The sequence below is a fragment of the Nilaparvata lugens genome, chromosome X, assembly GCF_014356525.2.
Source record: "Nilaparvata lugens isolate BPH chromosome X, ASM1435652v1, whole genome shotgun sequence".
Classification (NCBI taxonomy): Eukaryota; Metazoa; Arthropoda; class Insecta; order Hemiptera; family Delphacidae; genus Nilaparvata; species Nilaparvata lugens.
Genome location: NC_052518.1, coordinates 47,713,783 through 47,739,917, shown reverse-complemented (window position 1 = coordinate 47,739,917; position 26,135 = coordinate 47,713,783). Strand labels below are relative to the sequence as shown.

The following is a 26,135-nucleotide window of genomic DNA, read 5'->3' as shown; positions in this document are numbered from 1 at the left end:
AAGTTATAATTGCCAGAATGATCGCCAACATTAGGTAGGCACCAGCAGAAGAATATACTTTCAAAATGAAAATATCAAGTAGCTCTTGGCTACCATTTTGTAGATGATTAAGTGAACGTGTGTATCTATGCATCACTACAGCTGAAGATGTGTTGGTTTCAACACGAAACTGCAGTCCTGTGTACAAATCTAATTAATGTATTGACTTGATAAATGTATCTATCAACTTGTATTGTACATAGCCACAACTATCGAAGTAAGGTGACAGTGATAATTGTTTCAACCTATGAGATATATTTAACAATAAAGTCACCGATAGATAGTTCGACCACAAGAATATGTTTCAAATGCTAGCGACTTGAGAGGAGCATGGAGCGCATGCACTCTGTTCCACTTGCATTCTGTTTTGCACAAACCGACAGGATTGCCAACATCAGCGGCCACTTTACTAGTCTCGTATTATCTATACGTGGGGCCCGTTTCATAAAAGTCTCAATTTACATGTTCACTGGTAAATTTAAACAGACTTGCTACTGTTTTTGTTTTTCTTGCAAAATTCTTCCAATCTTTTTATATTATAAAATGACTGTTATATAAATGTTATAAAATGACTATTATAAATGGCATTTATATTATTATTAATTTAAAAATTTCTTCCTGTCATGTGATCTTATCAATTATCAGTGACGGACACCTATTATTTTTTATAATATTCGGTTATTCTTTCAATAGCCAGTTATCAAGTGAAAACTGACAAGAATGTTCACAATTTCGAAAAGGTAGAAAGCTGATGCTTTTTCATATGCTGACTTTTTCATGTGAAACATAAAATAATAAATTATCTAGTAACAGATTACTGAGTTTTGAGGAATATTATTTCACTATGAAAACATATTATGTTTTTCAAAAGTAACAGTTTTCACATTATGATATAGGAGTCGCACAACGAGATGACATTTGAAACAATGTCAGGAGGGCCCATCTCGTGGTGCACCCACTACATATGGCTAGTTTCCCGTTCCGCTAGAATTTATAGGTGAATAAGAATATTGTGACTTTTATAAAGCAGGCCGCTGATCTCAACCTTTTCTAAAAACTACAAACTGAATTAGATTATTTGGAAACTTACATTGTTAATGTCATCCAAAACTAATAAACAATCCATATTCAGCAGCATGTAAAGGATAACAGTACACTAAAATATTTTATTTAAATTGAGTAAGTACAACAATCTATTGTTTGAAGCATTCAACCCCACAATCAAACAACACATGATGGTAAATAAGACCAATATTAGTGTATTAGCTAATATAACTATGCTACACGATATAATTAAAACAATTCTATGATTTGTTTTATAGGTGAGAGAAAGTAAATCCGCTTGAATAATATAGTTGTATAATACTGAATTATACTCACTAGTCAAAATACTCAACTGAATAAGTTCATTAGCTCTAGTACTAATTTATCGATGTAAATTCTGTTTAAAACTGAAAAATACAGTGGAATACTTTCAATAATGTAATTACCTGAAAGGGTAGCTGTAGGTCAATTCCAGAGTACGGTCAACGCAGTACTGAATACTAATCTTACCTTCATAACTGTACAAGAATAGAGCGGCCAGAATTGAAATAATCTGTTGAAAATTCAAAAAAAAAAATGATATTAATGTCTTTTTCAAACACATAACTATCAATCTCAATTTTTAAATTCCCTTCAATCACGAAGGGAAATGATTATTACACATGCGCGAGTCGATGGGTTGCTAACTCTGATGCACTAACCGTGATATTTTCAGAACTTAGACCTTGGTTTGATGTAAATATAACCAGAGAGAAGAAAATGGTTGTTCTGCTCCACCCTAAGCACAAAACAGCAGCCACTCATGAAGAGAAAACTTACTGATTCAACCAATATTTGAAAAAAATGAAAAGCTACAGGACTCATGTCAGACTGGCTGAGAAGGAACATACATCAAAGATCATAAATTCAGTTGATAACAACTGTAAGGCAGACTGGGACATCATCAATAGTCCCAAGAAACCACAAATGGAATCACCACTCAGCACTGATGACTTCAACAGCTATTTTGTCAGTGCAGTTGACGACATACTCAAAGAGCTGTCAGACTGTGACTGATCCAGTGGACAATGGTGGCCAGGTGCAGAAGCAGATAAAGACTTGGAAACCAGTGAATGTGGAACGGGTTACCAATATTATTCCAAATCTGAAAATTCCAGGTCACAAGATATTTACTTTACTTTACTAGTTCGTCATAATTATAAAATTGCATTGAGGAAGCAGTGCTCCCGCAGTATATGACACGTCAAAGTGCATCCTCTATATAATAAGAGAGAGTAGAGTTGTGTTTGTTCGTTTGTTCGCATCAAAACAATCATGTCAACTTGTACATTGCATACCGGAAAAACGGGAATGATTTAGATCTCCAAATTTTGCACATAGATTCTAAAAATATCAATCTCGTGCACCTCGAAGCCCAAATTTCAATTTTCCTTCTCGATCTTTCATAATTAATGTTCAAATTTCATTCATGGAACATACGGCATATTCACTAAATCATATGATGGAAATTAACAAAAGAACATCTATCTGTTCTATTATTGCTTTCTACCTGATTTCACTTGACCTCAATAATATTGTTTTGATAATTGATAAATACTTCTAATAATAATATTATTATCTATTATTAAGATTATTATTATTATTCAATTATTTCATCACTGACAAAGTGAGCATTTTTTATTGCAACCTAAGTCGGCCATTGGTAAGACTTTGGTACATCACATTTAAAAAGGATCTAATCATTGATACCGTGCTGAGTACAACCGCCTTTTGAATTCCATGTTTTGCACTCCCTGAGACAAGGCGACTGAGGTTCGCTGAAACCTTCTGCCTGATCACTACAACAGCAGAGATAATTACAGGGACAGTTGTAACTTTTTCCTGCTTCCAGACATCCCTGATCTCAGCAGCCAGGGGGAGATACTTGGATATTTTCTCATTGTAATATTGTTCCAAGTTGTGGCAACATGGTATGCCAACATCAATCAAAATAGTCTCCCTGGCTGTCTTGTCCATGATGATAATGTCTGGCCGGTTGTGCACAACTGTCCTGTCAGTCAGCACAGAGCGATCCCAATACAACTTGTGTGTATCATTCTTAAGTACAGAAAGTGGCTTGTATAGATAGTATGGCAGTTTTTGATCCACTGGACCAAACTTCAGGGCAAGATCCTGGTGTAGGATCCCGGCAACAGAGTTGTGGCGCCTCAAGTAGTCTGAAGCTGCCATCAACTGACAAGCTGGCATGATGTGTTGCAATGTTTCGGGAGCCATACCACATCTACACAAGTCACCATTTATAGGCAGCTTCAATATATGCTTCTTGTAGTTCTTAGTAGCTATTATTTGGTCTTGAATAGCTATCATAAAGCCTTCTGTATCTATAAACAGATCTCCGTGTCTGAGTCACGCATTTGAGGCATCTTCATCCACCCCAGGCTGTCCCAAAATGTAAGCATGCCTCCCATGCAGTTGTTTTGCCCGCCATTGCTGAAGGATCTCATTCTCATGCTACCCATCTGTTTTTGGATCATCGTTGAGCTGTACAGAGAGATTGAGTGGGGTATATCCTATTATTATTATTATTGTAATGCTTAATAAATTTAGCTAGACATAATGTAATAAGCTGGTATTATAGTAACAATATTTATAATGGGGGAATCGCTTGGCTTGCGAGAGGTTAAATTGATTGAACTCTATAACTAATGAGAAAGGAACTATATTTTAAAAGAATAAACAAAACAGATTATATGTTGGAGAACTAAGTAATCAATTTAATTAAATTGTAACTCAAAATGAAACTGGAAACTTAAATAAAATGATATTAACAAAACTTTTTAAACAAACAATAGAATAATTACAGGATTTGCCTTCGATGAAAATAGAAGAATAATATATAATAATAAAATTGATATTATATTAGCAACTCACTGAACCTGGAAAATGGTGTCTCGGAACAGAGGGGTAGAGCCGGGCCCGACTATCTGCTGTAGATATTTCCAGGTCCCGTCCTCGTAACCAACTGCCAAGAGGCATACATTTTTCAGTCCAATTTTACTTGTCATGAATTTTCACCGTCGTCAGTTAAGGGTGCAGGAACACACTGTGCGTTTTTAAAAAGACTTTATTCAGGGGCCGAGCCTGTACACTACAACTACATAATACAGAATATTGCCTAAGACTACTTTACATTGATTCTAATACCGTATTTATATGAAACAGTTACATTGATAACATTGGAGGAAGCTAAATTAGAAATTACACAATAAACAATAACAACTGATTAAACCAATTTAGTAATGGATTGCAAATAAGATATCAGTAATGGATTGGACTAAGTACATAGAAAGATAATATTAGGGAAAGCTAGATTAGACATTACACAATAAACAATAACAACTGATTAGACCAATTTAGTAATGGATTGCAGATAAGATATCAGTAATGGATTGGACCAAGTACATAGAAAGATAATAATAGGGAAAGCTAGATTAGACATTACACAATAAACAATAACAACTGATTAGACCAATTTAGCTTTATATGTTGATAAATCATTAAACTGAGTATATAGAAAGGTATAATCTAACTCCTACCTCACCAAGTCCTTACGTCCCGGGAAGGTATTAAAGTCCAGTTGGTATGACTAATCGACTTGGCAAATTTTTAAGTGGAACAGATTGTACAATTACATTACTATGATTTCTGGATTTATTCAAATAGAGACGCAATAGAACTATTACAATTGTTACAGATAAGATTAATCCTACAACAACATAAAATTTATTTGAATCATCAATCATGATTGGTTCAAGTATGTCTAAATGTTTATCTCCAGGGTTCGCTAAATGAACTGTATCGAATTTAACATCAAGTTGTTTCAGGTGAGCCGGAAATTTTGAAATAACAAGTGGTGAAGTGTCCTTGTAAACTGTTGGAGTATTGAAGCCACACATTTTTTCATTTAACGTAACATGTAAGAGTGAAGTACTATGCAAATTAATCAATTGTTCACTACCATTAACACACAATCGTACATTATTGTTCTTATAGATTAAGTAACTACTAATGCTATCAATATATTTTACAAAACCACAAGTCACTTGTAAAGAGTTTGATTCACAATTTTTCAATTCATTATTACTAAATAAATCTAAAATACATGGATCATCTAACCTATCAAGCTTATTACAATACCTAGTATTAGAGATTAAAACACAATCGTCTAAAACATACAATTCGCCTTAACAATGGGATACAATAGATTTGTTGATTTTCATTGTATACTCTCTGTAATCTGTCAGTTTTGCGTTGGGCGTAAATGGATACGAAATAATAAAATAAGAATCTAATAACAAGGTTTCAATAGGAATTTGAATGAAGTAAGTCAATAAATCATTACCAAGTGCGCAATGCACGTTTGAGATCTGCCATAGCACGGAAGCGTCTCGTGATGCCAAATTATCGGAAGTATTTAAAATTATTGAAGATATTTCTGAGCGAGATAAAATACTAGAATGTAGAATATTCTTTTTACAAAATTCCAGACTTTCCACAATATCAATAACATGAAGCTCAAGACGAGACACACTTGCTAATAGAAGAGAATATTGTTGAAGACGTTCAATGACATTGATTTCTTTGATTGTTGCTTTGAATAATTTTCATATTGTCATTAAATTTGTCTGTTAACCTATGATTATAAATAATTTGTGAGTCCAGGTTTTTCTGGATTATCTGTTCATTATTTTCTATTTCACTGACAATTGAATTATAATGTTTTTTGTCATTAGCGTCCATGTTACCTGTGATCCAAGATATTGCTGTACCTAGACCATTGAAAATACCTCGTTTGTGTTTACTTTGCGTTTTATAAGATTTTACATGCTCCATTTTATTGGATAGGTAAGTGAAATGTTGAAATAGCGTTTGAAGGAGCGTTTTATCGATAGAAGAGTTGGTTAGAGAATTAGCATTTAGGAAAAGTGCGTCAATTTCGTAACCTACAGCTGTTATATTTATAGTGTGAATATGTGCATGAGATGTGTTAGAAAAAACATCGCTACTTGTTTTAATTGGGATTGCTCCGGCTGTATTTGTTAAGTCTGTGAGCTCATATCCGTGGACTCTGAGTTTGATTACTAGGGCCAGCAGTAGGCCTATCAGCATCATTCTGGTCAGCATCTGTAACAGTAGATTTTTTCTTAATGATCTTTCGAGGTCTTTTAAGACGTTTAGGGTGGATTTTGAAAGGTTCGCGTTTATTCTGAGATGTCGCCTGTCTTGGGCCTGTCACCTTAGCTTCGAAATATTTCGGTTTTTCTTTTATATTATGAGTTGACTTGATGGAGACAGTGGTTGGCAAATCGGTTGTTTCTTCTCTGGATTCATTTAGTCTATTAGTTCTATTTGTTTTTTCCGAAACTACTTTATCTCTAATCAATTTGTGGAGTGTTTTCAATTTGTCAAAAATGAGAGTAGACTTGTTCTTCGAGTATGTCATTTGCAATAGGGGTTGGCGCTGGTTTTACGTGACCAAACGTCATTTCGAAAGGTGTCATACTATGAGTGGAATTGAGAGAATTATTATAGGCTGTCACTGCAATCAGTAACGCTTCGTCTGTTTTAATATTAGGTTTCTCAAGGAGTACTGTATTGAGTATTTCTCCTAGGGTAGAATGAGTGCGTTCAATTAGGCCTTGAGAGTCTGGGTGACCGGGTGTTGTAAGATGGAGTTCAATATCATAAAGATGAAGAAGCTGTTTGAAACTGTGGTTATCAAATCCTCGTCCATTGTCTGATTGAACCTCGGAGGGGCATGGGAAAAAGGAGAGATATTGAATGAAGGTCTTATTTATTTCATGTGAGTTGAGAGTTTCTAGGGGGAATGTCGTTAGTTTCTTTGAAAAGCAATCGACTATAGTTAAGATTTTCATTTGTTTGAAGGTATACGTATCGACTTGAAGCTTTTCAAATGGTTTAGTCGGCGTAGGTGTTATTTGATACTTCTCTTTAATTGGGTGGCATTCGTATTTAGTTTGTGCACAGGTAGTAAATTGGTTTATGAAAAGTTCAACATCATCAATCATACATGGCCAGTAGTATTTCTGTTTAAGTTTTGCGAGATTTTCATTAATACCTCGATGGCATGTTTTACCTACATGGTGTTGTGCAATAATCTCTTGTTGCTCATCAGTTTTAGTTACATCAATAACGAACTTTATATTTTAATGGTAATGGTCGCAAAGTGTTCGCGAATCAAGGAAGTGAACCGTGTTTGAAAGTCTGTAAATGAGCGTTCTAGTATACCTGTTCCTTTACAAAAAAGTCCATAAGTTGTGTTCGGTCTTAGATATTCACGGCAAATAGCAAGCATACAATCTAGATCGAAAAAGGCGTTGAAATAAATGGTTAGCGAATTCTTATTAAATATTTTTTGGAATGTGGGATCGTCTGTACCTCGTTTGATAATTATTTGATTGTGTTCAACATTAACGATCTTGTCCTCATCCATGATTGCAATATGATTATTATCTGAACTAAGTTGACTGTGTACTGTTTGAGTACTTACATTGTCATTATTGGGAATTTCAGGTGGGCAGTATTCATCAATGAAATCCTGAAGAACTGAGGCAAGGTCGTCAGAGTCATCAATATTTAAAAGATTGTGCGTGTCAAATTTTATTCTAGACAAACTGTCGGCCACAAAATTGGTTTTACCCTTTAAAAATTGAATTTCGAAATCAAATTCCTCTAATAGGAGTCGCCATCGTAATAGTTTTGAATTGGGTTCTTTCAGACTCTTCAACCAAACAAGAGGTTTGTGATCAGTTCTCAATACAAAACATCAGCCGTATAGGTATGGTCCGAAATGTTTACATGCCCATATGATTGCAAGAAGTTCTTTTTCAATTGTAGAGAGTTTTTCTTCAGACCTATTTAAAGTGCGAGAGGCATAGGCAATAGGGAGATCGTTTTTCTCAAAATTTTGCGACAGGACTGCTCCTTTTTGAGAAGTATGGAAGTCTGAGAATTGGTTCGTTTTGCAATGCAGATTTTAAAGTTTCGAAAGCATTTAAAAATTCCTTGTTTGTGGGATCGACTTTTGCATCTTTGTGAAGACAATGCGTAAGAGGTTTAGCAATTTTCGCGTAATTATGGAACATTTTAAGGTAGTAGCCAGTGAGACCTAAGAATTGTTTAATTGCTTTAGGTGTTTTAGGTATTGGAAAGTTCTTTACAAAGTTATTTTCTTACTTTTTTTTTACTTTCCTTCTTTTTATTTTTTCAAATTTAGATGTTAATAGGAATCCACCAATTTTATTTACCTTAGAAATAATTTTGTATTAGTAATAACACTTGGCCCCTGCGCTCAGGTTTTTAACCTTTTCAGGGACTTTCCGTATTTAATAATAATACTATTTTACTTTTACTTATATTGTTAATTGTCAATTGTATTTATGTAATTATACATTCATGTATGCATTGTATGAAGGAAAAATAAACTATTGATTGATTGATTGATTGATTACAGCGTTTAATTTTTCTGGATTAGGGCGTATGCCATCACTCGAAATTATGTGCCCTAAATACAATAGTTCTCGTTTGAAGAATTCGGTTTTATCCAATTGAATTTTTGAAGGTTGTGATTTTTCAATTTTTGTAATACCGTCCGAAGATGCTTTTTATGTTCGGAAAGGCTGTCTGAAAAAATAATTATGTTGTCCATGTAGACAAGGACGTTGGGTGTGTCTGAGAAAATCAGATTCATTGCTCTTTGAAAAGTCGGAGGGGCATTTTTTAAACCGAAAGGCATGCGCAGAAATTCAAAATGACCATTTTCTGTGGAGAAAGCGGCTTTTGGGATAGATTCAGGATCCATTTTCAATTTGGTGAAAACCTGATGACAAATCTATCGCTGAAAAGTATGTAGCTTTTCCGATTTTTCCAAATAAATCTTCTATGTTAGGGAGTGGGAACCTATCACTTACAGTGATGTCATTAAGCTTACGATAGTCAATTACTACGCGGATTTTACGCTTACCGGACGCATCTTTTTTCTTTGGGACAACCCAAATTGGGGAACTGTACGGGGAATTACTATGGTGAATGACCTTGTTCTTCAAGAGTTTTTCAATTTCAATTTTAACATCTTCTCTATAGCATTCGGGGTAGCGATAGTTCTTGGTATAGATATAATCGTCAGTCTTGGTTTTAATTCTATGTTGGAGAAGATTAGTGCTTGTTAGAGAGTTGTGTTCATGCTTAATTATTTCAGGGAACTCTGATAACAATTCCATAATAAATTCTCTTTCTTCTTCGTTCATGTGAGATGTACGAATTAGAGAGGGTATTTCATTGCATATTTCATCTAATGTATTTTCACTAAAAGAGTGGAACAATTCCTGCATATCGAGGCTAGAGACCGAGATATTTTTTGTATCAGGTATTATTCCATGATTGAGTACACGATGCACTTCTTCAATGTCAAGGGGATCAAGATAAACAGTCTTGTCCTGGTTGGCATGAATCAGACAATATGTAAATTGTTCATCAATTTGCACGAGGGAATCTTCGATTGTGGAATCATTATTTTCGATTTTTTGAACGACTCCATATTTGAGGTTACCTTCAGGTCAACTTTAGTTTTTTCACGTTTTAGGGGAATAAAGATACCATTTTCGAATTCAAGTTGCATTTTTGACAAATTAACGGAGGCTTTAAGTTGTTCCAATGTTTTGCAACCCAATAATGCATCATAGCCATTGGAAAAAGGAAATACTTGCAAAGGAACTATGAGTCGAGTGCCAAATGTTTCGAAAGTGTCAAATTTTATAAAATTGTGACCCATTTTTGCCCTGTGGCGGTCTTAACTATAAAATCTTTCTTAATTAGTTGGCCATCTTTGGTAAGAATGCTTGGGTGAATATAGTTTTTTTCGGAGCCTGTATCTATTAGCCATTTGCAGTTTTTGTGGTCAATAAAATAGGGTAGACTCGAAAGGTTTGTACAATTATTTAAGTTAAATTCTTCAAGTCCCTGCCTGTTTCTAAAAAATAGTCAGTAAGTGAGGTCATTTTTTCAGTCAAAAGGTTCATATGTTTGGTTAATGTGGAGAGCTGATCTTCAACTGAAGAGTTTTCATCAGACTCTTCTACAATGTGATGATTTTGATATGCTCTGTTTGAAACAGTGCGCATTGACACGGTGTTGGAATCAGAATGATTCCGATTTGCAAAAGCACTACCATTGTGATTGTTACTGAATTGTCTGCCATTTTGGAATTTAGGAGGATTTTCAAAATTTGGGGTGTTGTGTCTGGTGAAGCCAGGATGAACGTTTCGTTGCTGATTATTGTAGTGATTGTTTCTGTTGGGATTATTACGACCGTCATTAAAGTGATTGGAGCGATTATTACGAATGTCTTCAAAGTTACGATAGTTATTGTTACGGGAGTTACGAAATGAGGGTTTGGAATCAAATGACTCGTCGAAATCATGCAATAAGCTGTTTTGAGCATCTTCAATTGTTAGAATTTTGTGTACCCTAAGGAAAGCAGCAAAGTCTTCTGGTACATTTCGAATGAGAGTGGTCATCAATGTGCAATCAAGTTGACTAGTCAAGTAAATGATTGTGTCATCAGAGAGTTTCTCCATGCTATAGCGATCGATTATAACACTCTTTCTGTACTCAAGCCTATCAAGAAAATCATTGGTTGACTTGTTACTGAATGGTTTGAGCATCATGGCTTGTGTTACTAAGTCAGCTATAGGTCTTTTTTCGCAAAAATTCTTTTTAATTGTGGTCAATAAGTCAGGAATAGTTCTACAACCTCGGGCAGCCGTACAGGCTTTCCCTGAGAGATGACTGTAAGTGTGGTGGAATAAAAGCCAGTGGTTAGTCTCTCGTGCTTCCACATTTTGGCTACAGAATTCATCATATATTTCTTGACAAATTCTTAAAAAATAGGGGAGTTCTAGAAGGTCGCCATTAAATGATGGTACTAAATTAGTAATGCTGGCTGATAGGATTTTTGAAGCCATTGTACCTTTTTCAAGTTGGTGAGATCCGTGAAGTTCTTGAAGTTGAGGTTGCAGGTGATGTGGAGGGTCCGGACGTGGAACACTGATATTGTGGGTCGCTGGAACTAGTTGGTTCAGCACATCAGATGTCGACTGTTCTGGTTCGAGGCCACTCAAGATTTTTTCGAGAGGTTCGTCCAGGAATCTCCTTGCTGGAACTCGTGTTGGAATTGGTGAAAATCTATTTAGGTGTTGGCCCGCAATGGTGGATAGCAGATGATTGAGATGATAACGTCTGCGGGTTACAATCTGTGTGAGTATTGGAGTCTTGCAGTTCTGGTTGTTGCTTTTTGTGGCTGGCTACTGAGTCTTTGCACGGTGTCCTGCTGTGGGGTTTCGTAGTTCTCTTATGAAAAACTCGGCAGAGTGCTGAGGAAAAAGAAATTCGGCCTGGGAGAGTTCACAGAACACAAACAATTTCACAAGGAAGATCTACAGAAGTTCGGGCGCCAGTTAAGGGTGCAGGAACACCCTGTGTGTTTTTAAAAAGACACACTCAAACTCGGGCTGAGCCTGTACACTACAACTACATAATACAGAATATTGCTTAAGACTACTTTACATTGATTCTAATACCATATTTATATGAAACAGTTACATTGATAACATTGGGGGAAGCTAGATTAGAAATTACACAATAAACAATAACAACTGATTAAACCAATTTAGTAATGGATTGCAAATAAGATATCAGTAATGGATTGGACTAGGTACATAGAAAGATAATATTAGGGAAAGCTAGATTAGACATTACACAATAAACAATAACAACTGATTAGACCAATTTAGTAATGGATTGCAGATAAGATATCAGTAATGGATTGGACTAAGTACATAGAAAGATAATATTAGGGAAAGCTAGATTAGACATTACACAATAAACAGTAACAACTGATTAGACCAATTTAGCTTTATATGTTGATTAATCACTGAACTGAGTATATAGAAAGCTATAATCTAACTGTCGACACTTTTAATTTTTTAAACAATGGATGCTCTCGGATTTTAAAACTTCATGTCAAATAATTGGCTATATTACATCCCCGGGTCCCCTTAAACTTCAATCCAAAGTTATCAAAACAAATTACAATTCTTTACTTAATAATTATTTACATACTTGGATCTAACAAAATGAAATTACAATATTGATGGTTCCAATATTATAAAATAAAATGAGATGGAATTATCAAAAGCTATACTAAATACAATAAAATAATATATGAGTATGAAATAATAATTTAAAGCATTGTTGATTAGAGTTCAAAGCTGTTTCAGGGGATAGTCCATGACTTGAGTGCATATTGGAGGAGACATCATAGCTTTTGCCTTACTCCAAATACAACTTCGAATACACAAATAAATTAAAGTAAAAGCCAGAAGAATTTGTCAAATAATAATTACATAATAGTATTAATTTACTATTCACTCCTAGCAGATCAAAACTGGTTGGCATCTCTATATGTTTGAACAAATCGTTGGAAAATTAATTATGTGTTTCAAATGTCGAGAAGTGAATATGCCAATTTTCATTTTAACACTCACATTTTAACTGAAACATGGTCAGAACTGACCTAAACCGAAACATCCGGTCTCACAGACCGGGTCTTGCTTAAAGTGTTATATTTGATATATTTCATACTAAATATGAATTTTAATATTTTTCATTAGTAAATTTCAATTATATTAAAGTATAATATAGATTTCAGTTGCAAATTAAGTGATGGAAGAATAGAAAAATTTGGAAAAATTGATATGTAATAAATGTATAATGTTGGATGTAAGAACACACACAATACAAAAATACGTGTAAGATATAATATCAGTTACTACTCAGTAATTAATGTTTTTCATTGTTACCAAGAAACTTGTTTGAGCAAACGTTTTCAGCCTCCAGTTATTTTATTGGCAAGAAAAGTTCATAAATAACTATAGTGGTCAGAATCATTTATTTCGTCAAGTGAATGTTTATTTTGTGACACTTCATTGTATAGCATCCTATTGATACAAGTTCCAAAGGCTGGGGCTTGTATGGTTGATAACTCATCCATTGTCATCAATTTTCCTAAACCAACGTTTTCTAAATTACAGAAATTATTTTTCCAAATAAAACATGTCAACAAAATACCGAAATAATGGAGAGAAAAAAAATTGAATGCTCAAAATATCTGTTAGTCGAGACATCCGGTATTCTAGACCGGTAAAAAATTAACGTTAACCGTGAGTTGGGGACTGACGAGCATTGTTGGAGAATGTTGAGGAATAGTGGGGGAGAAGGTATCAGAGCGGGCAGCAATTTCTGATTCACAATTTTACCACTATAGAAAAAATAAATTTGCTTCTGGTCTCACAGACCGGTGTTTCAGTTGAAGTGTTAAATATCTGATAAGTTGAGATATTCAGGTATTTTCTCGAGTTCAAAAATTGGTAAAGAGAGTTTTGTTAAGTTCGTCCATATGTGAGGAATCAAATTGATAAATTTAGGCAAGGGATGGGAACGGGAATCACTAGGATAGAGTGTGCTAATCAGAATGTCGTTGTTGTCTAGAAGTTCGCATGCACAAGGGATGTGAAGAGACAGTGTTCCTGGTCCGCTCCCTGGGATTGTTTTGGTTGTATTTTCACACCGAATCTTCATAGTCTCTCTTGGGTTGTGGAGTAGAAATGTATCCTCACGAAGGCGTGTGATCTGCGTTTCATTGTCATTTGGCTGACAGTTGAATTTGCAGACTTGATGAAGTTTTGGCATTTCAGCTTCAGTTGATGAGAGATGTAGACAAGTGTTGGTGGCCGTGGTAGATGAAAGTTTGGTTCTTGGGATCAAGCAGAGTCCTTTCTGCTTGAATTTGCAGTCTTCTTCTTCATCTTTGGGAAGGATTTTCAGGTTGCTTTCTTGTTTCAAAATGAGGTGATGTTGGGTGGTCAAGTGACAGGTATGACCATTCCAATGAAGCGGTATTGATTGTATCTGCAATAGCGCTGTTGTCAAATTACTCTTTTTGGTATTTTGAGAGTCACCAATATTTCGCTATCTGTCTTACTGCAGGTTGTGAGTTTCAAATTTCGAATTTTATCCAGTTCTTCTGTTGCTAATGTGTAGTTGTTTTGGTTGATTGACTGTTTCAGTTCTTGAATATTTTTTTGAAGATCTTTTTGTGAGATGACGTGATGAGAGAGCTGTTGATTGTGGCATCTCGTCTCTATATCTTGATAGTTCTGGTTGAGCGTCGTCATGTACATGAATATCATTGTCCTCAGTTGAGTTTTCAGCAAGTCGACTGTAGAATTCCCTTTTTGAAGTTTATTCTGCTTTGCAAATGATTCTTGCCAAATAATTAGGTTGTGTTTCATGTTGTTCAGTACATGTTCTACGTTGTGAGCCACGTCGTTCATCCTGCGTGTGTTGTTCACCAAATCTACATGTTCAGCGTGTACAAAGTCTTGTAGATGGTTGAGATGTGAAGTGATGTCATCTTCGGTTTTCACGTAAGATCCGAGTTATTCGTCAGTAGCTACTCCACAGCACCAGTTCAAGGCAGCCCCGATCGCATCAATGGAACGTCCGCGGTGGCGTGGAAGTCGAATGTTGGTGCCGTCGCTGGCTCGTGTGTCGTCATCGCTGTCGTTTCCGTTGGTGTTCTCTTGTAGCTATAGTGGTAGCAGTTCGGTGCGATGAATCTGATTGAATACAGCACATTCCGATGGAGAAGGGAAAGGGCATGTTTCAAATTTCAAAGGGTATGCATATAATTCTTAAAAAATAAGGATATGGTTTAGGAATGCAAAATGTTACAGGGATTGTGGACTCATACAATACTACATTATGAATTCCTTTAAATATAGCACCGTGAAATAGAGAAATCTCTTGAGAAATTGATAAAGAAAATAAGGCAATGAATGCTATAAGACAATACATTATTGAAACCTTGTTGAAAGTAAAATTCATTAGTTATTGTTTAATGCAAACATTTATGTATTCAACTTTCATAACAACTTAAACTTACGATAAATTCCTATTTGCTATCAAAATATGATTTCTCCCAAATTATTCCTATATACCCTTACAATTATTTATATAATTCTCTCTATCTTATTCTTATATAATTACGTATTCACTATCTTAAACTCATCTTAGATTAGAACTATATTCAATGCACTTAAAAATTAAACATTGAAAAAAAAACTTTGATTAATAAATTGATCATCCGATTATCTGAAAAAGAAAATAATTTTATCATACACTATTCATCATAGTATACACTACACTCATTTCCGTCACTATAGATTCATAATAGATCTAGTAGAATTGATGGTGATGTTGTGAAATCTCTCCATAATAAAGAAAACAAAGATATTGTCAAATTTCACTAAAAATAAGTGAAATTTCACTAAAAATAAGTGAAATTTCACTAAAATTTTTAGTGAAATTTGACAATATCTTTGTTTTCTTATCATAATAGATCGTTGGAGTAATTCTAAAAACTATGAGCTGATTTTATCCTTATCATTCTTGAATTATGTTGTCAAATTCGAGCTGCTTTGTTTTAAATATTCAATGGAAGTAGAAGAAAAATGATCTTTGATAGAATCTGCTAATGCTGACATAATTATTGAAAATCGTCTCATAAAATAAACCATGAGAGAATTCAATTTAGTCGTTTTGGCAGACTGGGAACAATAAAAAAATTTCATTACTTCCTGTAAGCTTCATTTGATTTCCAGTAATAATTGCCAAAAATGAAAAAAATTAATTGAAAAATATCTGTTTCATCTATATTTATTCACATCAATTGTCTTTCAAAACTCATGAAAGGCAAAGATGATTTATAGAGGTATTGAATTGCTGAAATTAAGGAAAGTAATTATACAATAAAACAATAGAGACAATGATCAATTCAATACTTATTGGCTTTCGAATAAAATACTTTTTCCATTTATCCACATGAAAAGTGACGTTTTTGAAGCATCCTCTAAGCGGAAAAAATATTTCATAGATTCATCTGATAATTTTCTGACAAATTCATAAGGACCTTAATATCTTTTGACCAATTCCCTAGACTGTCCTTGCTTGACGTCAGGGTCGTAGACCATAACTAAATCTCCTGGCTGAAATACACAATCTATTCTGTTCTTGTCATAATAGATTTTTTGTTTCTTCTGAGCGTCTGATAAGGTTAATGGAATCTGTTCTCTTATTGCCTGAATATTCATTAGCATAGTTTCGAAATTTGATGCTTCCTGACCATATTGACCTTCACTATGATCAGGGTTGAATTTCAAATCAATAGGGGTGTAAGCTTCAAAACCATGCAATAAGAAGATAGGTGAATATTTCAATGAACATTGTTTCGAATTGTTGTAGGCAAACAGTACTATGGGTAGCATTTCCACCCACAGTTTCCTGTGATCAGATACATAAGATGTTAACATATCTTGTATTGTTCGGTTCGCTCTCTCAACTAATCCTTGGCTTTGATGATGACTTGAAGATCCTAATACATGTTTTATTCCCAACTCAGTCATAAGAGATTCAACTTTCTTATTGACAAAATGTGTACCTCTATCTGAACGTATTTCTTTTGGAACGCCAAATTGGTATATCACTCTCCATAAGCATTTAATGGTATTATTAGCATCCGCTTGTCTACAAGGTTCAGCCAAAATGTAGCGAGTTGTCAAGTCTACCACAGTTAGAATGTATGAAAAGCCCATTGAGCTCTCCAATGGTCCTATGTAATCAATCATGATGCTGGAAAAGGGTTGCACAGGGCAATTTGAAGGAGATGAAAATCCTTGTGGTTTTGTATTAGGAAGTTTTCTCTCTTGGCAGTTTTTACATGATTCAACGTAGTTTACTACACTGTCATACATGTTTTCCCAATAATATCTCAATGATATTTTCTCATACGTTTTATAAATGCCTTTATGACTCCGGTCAAGGGGTCATCGTGAAACATTTCAAGTACCTGTTTGATCAAGGATCGAAGTATAAGTTTTAATTCATTATGATGCCCATTGAATTTTTTCAGATAAACAATTCCTTTTTGAATAGTATATTTTCTTGATTTTATTGCTAAGGTATGGATTTTCTATCGCGTCATATACTTTTCTTATGTTTTCATCATCCTTTTGTAATGATTTAATGTTAGGCTCTTATATATGAAAAATATTGAAATTCTCATCATTTGTCAGATCACTTATATCTTTTTGAAGAGGATATCTACTCAGAGCATCCAGGATATGCATTTAAGCTCCTGGTTTTTATTTCAAATCAAATGTGAACTCTATTAATCTCATTAGTAATATTTACTCACTCTAGTATTAGGATTTTTCCATGTTTTATAAAATTGAAGGCTATCATGGTCTGTGTAGATCGTGAATAATCGGCCTATCAAATATTGTCTAAAATAATTAACACAATAGACGATTGATAGTAACTCAATTTCTCCAACTGCCCAATTTTCCTCATTTTTAGTTAGTTTTCTAGAAACAAAAGCTACCGGATGTAATTTTCCTTCATCATCTGGCTGTGAAATCGCACCTCCGATACCCACTCGTGAAGCATCACAATGTAATACCACCTCCTTATCATTACAAAAGTGCTGAAGTACAGGTTGTGTCAAAAGTTTGCTTTTTATTTCCGTAAACGCTTTCTGCTGATCTTCTTGCCATGTTATTAATGCTTTACTCTCATTATTTTCCGATATCAGGTTTGTCAACGGTTTTGTGATAGTGGCATAGTTATGAATGAATTTCCTATAAAAACCACTGAGACCTAAGAATGCTCTTATATCTTTTATAGTTTTTGGAATAGGATACTGTTCAATAGCTTCTAAGTTTTCAGATGTTGGCTGTATTCCCTCTTTCGAAACGTTATGACCAAGTACTTTGATTTTTCTGACATTTAGCTGGATTCAACTTCAAGCCTACGTCTTGCAACCTTTCAAAAGTTTTTTTCAAGCTGTTGATATTGCTTATCAAATGATTCTCCATAACTTATGATATCATCTAAGTAGATCAAAACACCTCTGTACAATAAATCATTGAATACTTGGTTGATTGCTCGTTGAAATGCATTTGGGGATGTTCTAAGGCCAAAAGGCAGTCTTGTAAATGTATATAAACCCTTATGAGTTGCAAAGGCTACATATTTTCTGCAATCTTCGTGTAGTGGTTGTTGGAAAAATGCTTGCCTGATGTCAAGGGTGGAAAAGAACTCAAGAGTTTTCAAGAGAATCAAAAATTGTTTGAATTAGGGGTAGAGGATTCTTATCAGGTAGTATTTTCTCATTCACAGATTTGTAATCTACGACTAATCTAAATCCACCATCTTTTTTTGTGACTAGGAATGCGGGAGATGAATAGTGGCTTTGCGTTTCAACAACGATACCAGCTTTTATCAACAGTTCAATTTGCCTATCAATTTCCGCTCTCTGTGCCACAGGTAATCTGTAAGGTGACTTAGCAATGGGCGTGTAATCTGTTAATTTGAATTTGTATTCTGGTAATTTTGCCTCTTCAAAATCAATTTCATTAGTTGAAAAAAGATGTTTGTATTTGCTGATGAGCTGTTTTGCTTTTAATTCTTGTTCTGATGTGAAGTCTTTATTAATGTCTATCATTCCAGAACCATCATCATCAAATAAGACAGAATCAACAGATAATAAAGTTTCGTCCTGGTCACTCACTTCTACCTCTATTTTTCCAATTACAGATTGACAAAGCAGTCTTACGTCTTGTTTTCCTGTATTGAAAATTCGTATTTATTCAATCTCTCCAATTTCACAATCTTTTCTGTCCCAAAGCACATGCAATTTTTTGTTCAGTATTGATGATTCATTAGGGGTGAACGAAAATACTCTATTCACTTGATTGGTCAAAATCACTTTCACATTGACATCTCTTTGGGCTGGTATTATAGTTTCAAAAGCACATTTAACTACATTTTCTGAACAAGGTACTACTTTTTTTCTAAGACTTCCATGGGAATTTCGTATTTTATTCAATGAACAAACCCAGTCTTCGTCCATATTTAAATCAATTATACAACTACTGTATTATCATTCATTGAAATAAAAACAAATTTCCTAACAATATATCACATTGTATTTGTTCTGTCACTAGTAAGTTAATCTTGAATTTTCTTTCAAGTATTTGTATTTCGCTCGAAATCGAACCTAGAATAGGAAGTGAGGAGCCATTAGCCACTGATAAAATAATGTCAGTATGTTCCAATTTCTTTAATTCATCATTTTTGAGAGCTATATTGCGAGCTATATTGTCATTTGAGCCTGTATCAATGGTAGTTGATACCTCTTTTCCTCTCAATTTACCATGGGCAGAAAGTGCTGAGGCTATAAGCATAGAGAAACAATAGCATAAGTAGTTATTCCATGATATAGGGCATTTATGTCACAACTTTTACTGTTATCTCAAGCCGATTACTGTCGATTATTGTCGATTTTTACTGTTTTGACCGGGTAAGAGTGTATGAACGGCACAATATGAGAGACTACCAGCGTCATAAAGCTTCATGGGAAAGAACTATGTGGACTATCGGCTTGTGATAACAGTAAAAGTTGTGACGTAAATGCCCTATACCATGGAATATCTACTTATGCTATTGTTTCTCTATGCTATAAGTCTCCACTCATTAGTCAATGATCCATTCATTTGCAAATCATGCTGAGTCTGTGTCTCTGAGCATAACTTTTCGGATTCATCATTGTTCTCTTTACATCTGGAATTCAATCGATCACTTTTATAGTTCTGAAAAAAAATTCTCAAAAATTCAATTACTTTGTCTTGTTCTTGTTTTACTCATATAGAAGAAATAATTGAATGTGGGTTCGTTATTATCGATATAATCAAGGGAATTCAGATGAGATGTTAGTTCATACTTGTGTGTTTCAATTTTCTTAACAATGGATCCGGATCCCAAGTTTGAGTCCGATTCGTCTAAGCTCGGGATCCTGTTCTTGCGTTTTTTGTCAAATAGAAACAATCATCAGTCCAGTGGTTATTACGTCTACAATATTTGCAAAATCTAGTCCTGCGATTTTCATTACCGCCATTCCTATTTCTATTTCTCTCATTACTTCGATCTGCTTTTCTGTTGAATTGAATCCCGCTATTGTAATAATTCTTCTGTGTTGACTCAGCACTTTCTCTTTCACTTCTATCAATGTTGGGATTCCTATTGAATTGGCCTTGAAGATTATTTTCATGCAGCTCACTTAGAACTAATCTTCGATTTTTGTTTCCGTAATTGTTCCTAGAATTTGAATTCTGGAACTGGCCAAAACTTTTACTTATATTTGATACAATGGTACTGAGATGGTCTAATTTTCTTACTAATGTTTCTACACTGATTCTTTGAATAGGCTGATCGACTTTGATTTCACTGTTAATACCTAATCTCTTATCTATTGGAATGCGGGATCTTTCAAATGAGACTAATTCAACCTTCTCCATTTTAAATCTGATATTGTCAAAACTGTTTTTAAGTTTTTCCTATTGTTTCTTCAAACTATCTTTGTATGTGACCAAATCTGCCTTTTCATTAACAAAGACAGATCTAGTTTATTCTAATACCCTATACCACCCTCTAGGTTTCCTAATAATTGCGAAGTATTGCTACAATGCGGACTAGCTACAGTCGGATATGGGTCGGGGTCAGTAGCCGTACTGACAGGTGGAGTTACCGGACCTACACTTCTCCCTCTATCCTGATTCTTTACCCTCTGCTTCTTTCGCGAGATTTTTAATTTCAGGGGAAGAGTGTTTGTCCGTGCCGTTGCTGGCCGATTCGGCCCTCGTCCTTTGGAATACAGGGTGGGTGTTAAGGGAGATTAAGATAACCCTATACAAGGAGACGGATCTGACTATTAGATCCCTACCAATAATTCTATTTATAAAGGTAGTACGCAATCTGAACCAACTGCGAATTGACGGCGAGCAAGCTGTACCTGCAAGCCCGGGATGTGGTTTTTCTATGGGGTTAAAGATGAGAGCTATGGGGTAAAGGTATGACGGAACTATGGAGTTATTAGTAGTATTTAAGATGTAGTTAAATAGGGCACGGTATAGGGTGTAAGCTATAGAGAATAGGGTGCAGGGTATGAGGTATAGGGTATAGGGAACAGAGAATCAATAATAATATTATTATTCTCTACAGCAAATAAATATCTGCTCAATAATCCGCAATCTGAGAATTGTGCTCTAGCTCTCAGCAGGCTGGACCTGCTAGCTAAACATAGTATATCTATTTCAATTTTATGATAATTAAAGTTTGGAGGATGAGGTTTCGGGTGTCGGATTTCTGAATCGCGAGCCTGCAGCTGCGAAAGGATTTTCAGCAATTCTGAAACTGCTAAACAGGATTTCCGCGCTAATCTGGTGACTGCGCACCTGTTATTAAGGGCCAATCTGTGACTGCCCTTAAGGGTATGGGAATCACTCTCAATTGTCCGAAACGCTTTTAAATTAATAGTCAGTATGTCGACTACTATGAGAGGATAGGGAAGGGTTTACAAGCATTCTCCTAAGCTTCTTGCTGGTCTGAGAACTGCGACTGGGTCGATCTCTAATCTGTGACTGAGATCCTGCTCTACATAAGGTTTCCTACACCTCTCGCTGGTCTGAGGACCGCAACGGGGACGATCTCTAGTCTGGAACTGAGACCTTGTGCTAAACAGGGAAGGAAAAAATTAAGAGAAAGAAAGAGAGAGGATGCCGCAGTCTAGGAACTTTGGCAAGGGATTCCTCAGGCTGTACCTGAGAGCTAGAAGGATTTTAGAATAGGGAAAGTGAAGAGAAAGTAAGAGAAAGGATGCCGCAGTCTAGAAACTTCGGCGAGGAAGTCCTCAAGCTGTACCTGAGAGCTAGAAGGATTTTAGAATAGGGAAAGCGAAGAGAAAGTAAGAGAAAGGATGTCACAGTCTACCAACTTTGACAAGGATGAACTCAAGCTGCACCTGAGTTCTCTAGGAAAAGGATTGGGCTTTTCCTACTTGGAATTACAGCAAGTCAGAAACTGCTAAGCGAATTTAAAATACAGGGCCACTCTATAGTATGAAAACTAAGCAAGGAAAATTTACCATAAAATTTATGAATTTTTATTCTTGTAGGGAAATCCCTGTCCTTTTTAAGAATAGTTTTTCTCAATTAATTTTTATTCTTGTGGGAGATATATTAAATAATAATAATCTCTCTACAAGGATAAAAATTAATCGAGAAAACTTTTCTCAAAAAGAACAGGGATTCTCCCACAAGAATAAAAATTAATTGAGAAAAACTATTCTTAAAAAGGACAGAGATTTCCCTACAAGAATAAAAATTCAATGGAGAAAAATTACTCTTTAAACTGAAGGCAACCTTACTACAGAGAAGGAAAAATATACGGACTACCAGTCCTGACATACAATTACCTGAATCGACGTTGATACTGATACGAAGAATAGTGAACCGATTCCCACTTCCCGTATTAAACTTGAACGTTATGAAGCGACAGAGTTGAGACTTATAAATTAAGCACTCAAAAATAACCCGCTACAAGAGCCTAGTTGAATTTCCCACTAAACTGTTTGTAGTACGAACTTGAGATCCCTTACAGGTTTCAAAACCAAGGATAACTCGTTCACCCCCAGTGATACGAATTTAGGAAAAATAACCGACAAAAAAGAAAATCCCACAAGGAAGTTCTAACTTTGAGTTGTCCGGAACTCGTCCTACAATATTCTATATTAACACAAAACCGAATAATTAGTACCGGGAACATCATAAGGAGAGGAGATTCGCGACCCGATCTCATGCTCAACCACTAAACAACTGCCTCTCTCCCAGGTTTCCCTGAAGCAGCACCGGGTCGCTGAAAGTTAGGAGGCCGGGGGAAAAGAGATTGCCGACCAATGGGAGTCTGAAAAGACGATCACGCCACTGGTCATGTGACAGGGTTTGACTCAGCTGCTCCTGATGTTAAGGGTGCAGCTAATGATGACAATGATACTAATTACTACACTAAATCAGGCCGGTAAACAATATTTCTCACCAGAAATTACAAGAAGAACGATACCGACTCAACTCGGTAGTTGCTTATCGCTTTGATGATACAGGTGCTGCTAATGCAATACAAGATACGAGAACGCTCAGAGTGGCAAACAAGATCTGGAAATTTCTGGTTATGATGAATCTCTTGCTGATGATTTATAGGGGCTGACGGCGATGGTGATGATGCATATACACAACTACAAGTCCAACAAAATATATCTGGCAGTCGACCCCATTCTTATTCTAAAATAGAATAAATTCGCTAAACTTTACACTAGACGACGGCTCTCCATCTGTCACAAAAATTCACTTTGTGACAAGTTAGAACCGTTTTCTTATGCTCACATAACTGATTTTCTAAATATTCCATAACATCTATCTCATTACTTTTACCATGTGAAACAAATCCAAACCTGTCCACAAACATGATGTAACTGGAAGACTAAATAAGACACTAACTTCAACCTTCCCTAATACATTTCTACTCAACCAGATCAAAAATAACCTCCCACAATTGATTACTATCTGTGATTGTAATTATATGATGATCATTGCTACATCCATATTGAAAACATCCATATTCCTCAATTACAATATATATGAATTCATACACTTCAGATAAGATTGAATACTTTGAACTTGAATTCAACCATTTACTATCATCTGACAATTCTTTATCATCATTATATTCAACTTTACTATCATTCTCAATACATTATTATGTATAAGAAATATAGTTCACAGTGTTATTGTTGTACTGTTCCAGGATATCAGCTTATTTTACAAACATCAAATTCCAAATATACCAATCAAAGCAAGCATCATCCCATCAGCAATACTGATTATCAAAGAACATCACACGTTTGCAGAGAATGGTGAACTTTTGATCACTACATCAAGGAGTCATCTTATAGCAAACTTTGACTATACTAGACAAGGTCTTGTCAAGGGATCAAGAGCAAACACTCAACAGTAGAGAACACTAGACTGGTGAGATCCAATTATTATTCTCTATTATAAAAGTATTATGGAATATACATAAGAAAAAACTATGGCTATCAATGGAAATTTGAAATATAGATTTTTGTTCATCAAAACCCAGTTGGATTAACAGTTGATTTCAACAAATTTACAAATTTTATTCATTTATATTTTTTACAAAGAACCACTGATTGGGAGAGAAAAACTAAGGATACTTCTTGTACTATTTCTCTCCCAAATTTAAATAACATTTTAGAATTCCAAAAAAAGGGTTATGATTTCACTTTACTAAAATTTAGTTCATTTTCACTCAAAAACAACGAAAACAAAGATTTTTAAAATTTGATGATTGAAAACAGAATAAAAAACAAAAATATCACACTCAAATCACAATTAATTGGAAAATTTTTGAGTAACAACTTTGAAAGAAACAATATTCAACATTTTAATCAATAATTCAGTAATTTTTTATGGAAACATACGTTGGTTTATTGCTGTAAAAGTTCATCTGATAAAAATAGCACCTTTACTGCCAACATTGGATGGTCAAGAACATACTATGAATGTGGAGACAATTGCAACATTTCATAGTGCATCTTATAATATTATTAATTTTAATCAAAATACTGATGAATTAATACATCAATTTGACTCAGCATCAAGTAAGTTAAATACAGGTTTGGAGCGATTTGTTTCTGGTTGGGTGATAAATTGTATTTTAAATCTAGATGTTAATTTTATAAAATATAATCCCATTTATGGCGGTGATTCAACATACATAGAAACACCACCAGAACTTGTCAACAAGAAAGTTCTGATAAACATTAAAAATAATGATTTATATTGTTTTCTTTGGAGCATCTTGGCTTATCCCCATAATAGACAAAGAAATTTGAATTTTCAATACTTGAAACAATTTAAAAGTGAACTTAGAACTGATTCTATAAGATTTCCAATTTCATCACATGATATTTTGAAATTTGAAGGACTAAACCCAAACATAAGCATAACTGTCATTGCCTATAACAGTGTAGGTAAGAAATGTTTCCCATACCGTGTGACTACACAGAGAGTGAGAGAGAGAGAGAGAGAGAGAGAGAGAGAGAGAGAGAGAGAGAGAGAGAGAGAGAGAGAGTATAATATACATTTGCTTCTATTATTTAGAGAATGTTACCCAAACTGTTCGCATTACATTCTTATAAACACAAGTCAGAATAAAAATGGGCTTAGCTGTCTTTCATGTCATTTAACAAATGGTAGAAGATCTGTTCATATATGTCCTTTCTGTTTTCACTGGTTTACATCAAATAAGAGGACTAATATTGATGGTAATTTAAATTTACAACAACACATTGAAATTTGTAGCAAATTAGGTGAACAGAAAGTCAGTCTTCCAAAGCCTGGGAAGAACATTCTTGAGTTTACAAACTACAAATTTACAAAAAAACTGTAAGTATATAATATATGCAGACTTTCAGTCTTTTATAATACAAATAAATGATGAAGAAGAAGTAGAAGAAGTCAGAGATAGCTCAGGTGGGGGTGAGTTGCTAAGATCGAGATCTTATACTGAAAAACGTGCCAGACATATTGCTAATAGCAGTGAAAAATTTTCAATAATCAGTTTAGGTCATATTAGATTCATAGACAGTTTACAATTTTTAAATACTTCATTAGAAACTTTAGTGAAGAATCTAGCTGATTGTGATGACTATAGAACAAAATTTAAACAATTGTGTTCAATTTTTCAAGGATCAGTCACAACAGAAACTATTTTTAAGAAAAGGGGTATATCCATATTCTTATATTGATGGACCCCATAAATTCAATCAAAACCGGTTACCATCTATAGAACATTTCTATAACAGTCTAACTGAGAAAGCTTTCTTTAGATGAAGTTGATTATAAACATGTGCAAGAGGTTTGGGGGATTGTTCTATAAAA

General features: G+C 34.7%; 1 protein-coding gene across 1 annotated transcript in view; it reads right to left on the bottom strand.

Annotated features, from left to right (window-relative positions):
- The window catches only part of LOC111048339 (synaptophysin), a 116,163-nt gene that overhangs the window by 16,084 nt on the left and 73,944 nt on the right, over positions 1 to 26,135 (bottom strand). The window contains exon 3 of the mRNA XM_039441267.1: positions 1,530 to 1,636. Coding sequence (XP_039297201.1) covers positions 1,530 to 1,636 — 107 coding nt within the window. The remainder of the gene's footprint in view (positions 1 to 1,529; positions 1,637 to 26,135) is intronic.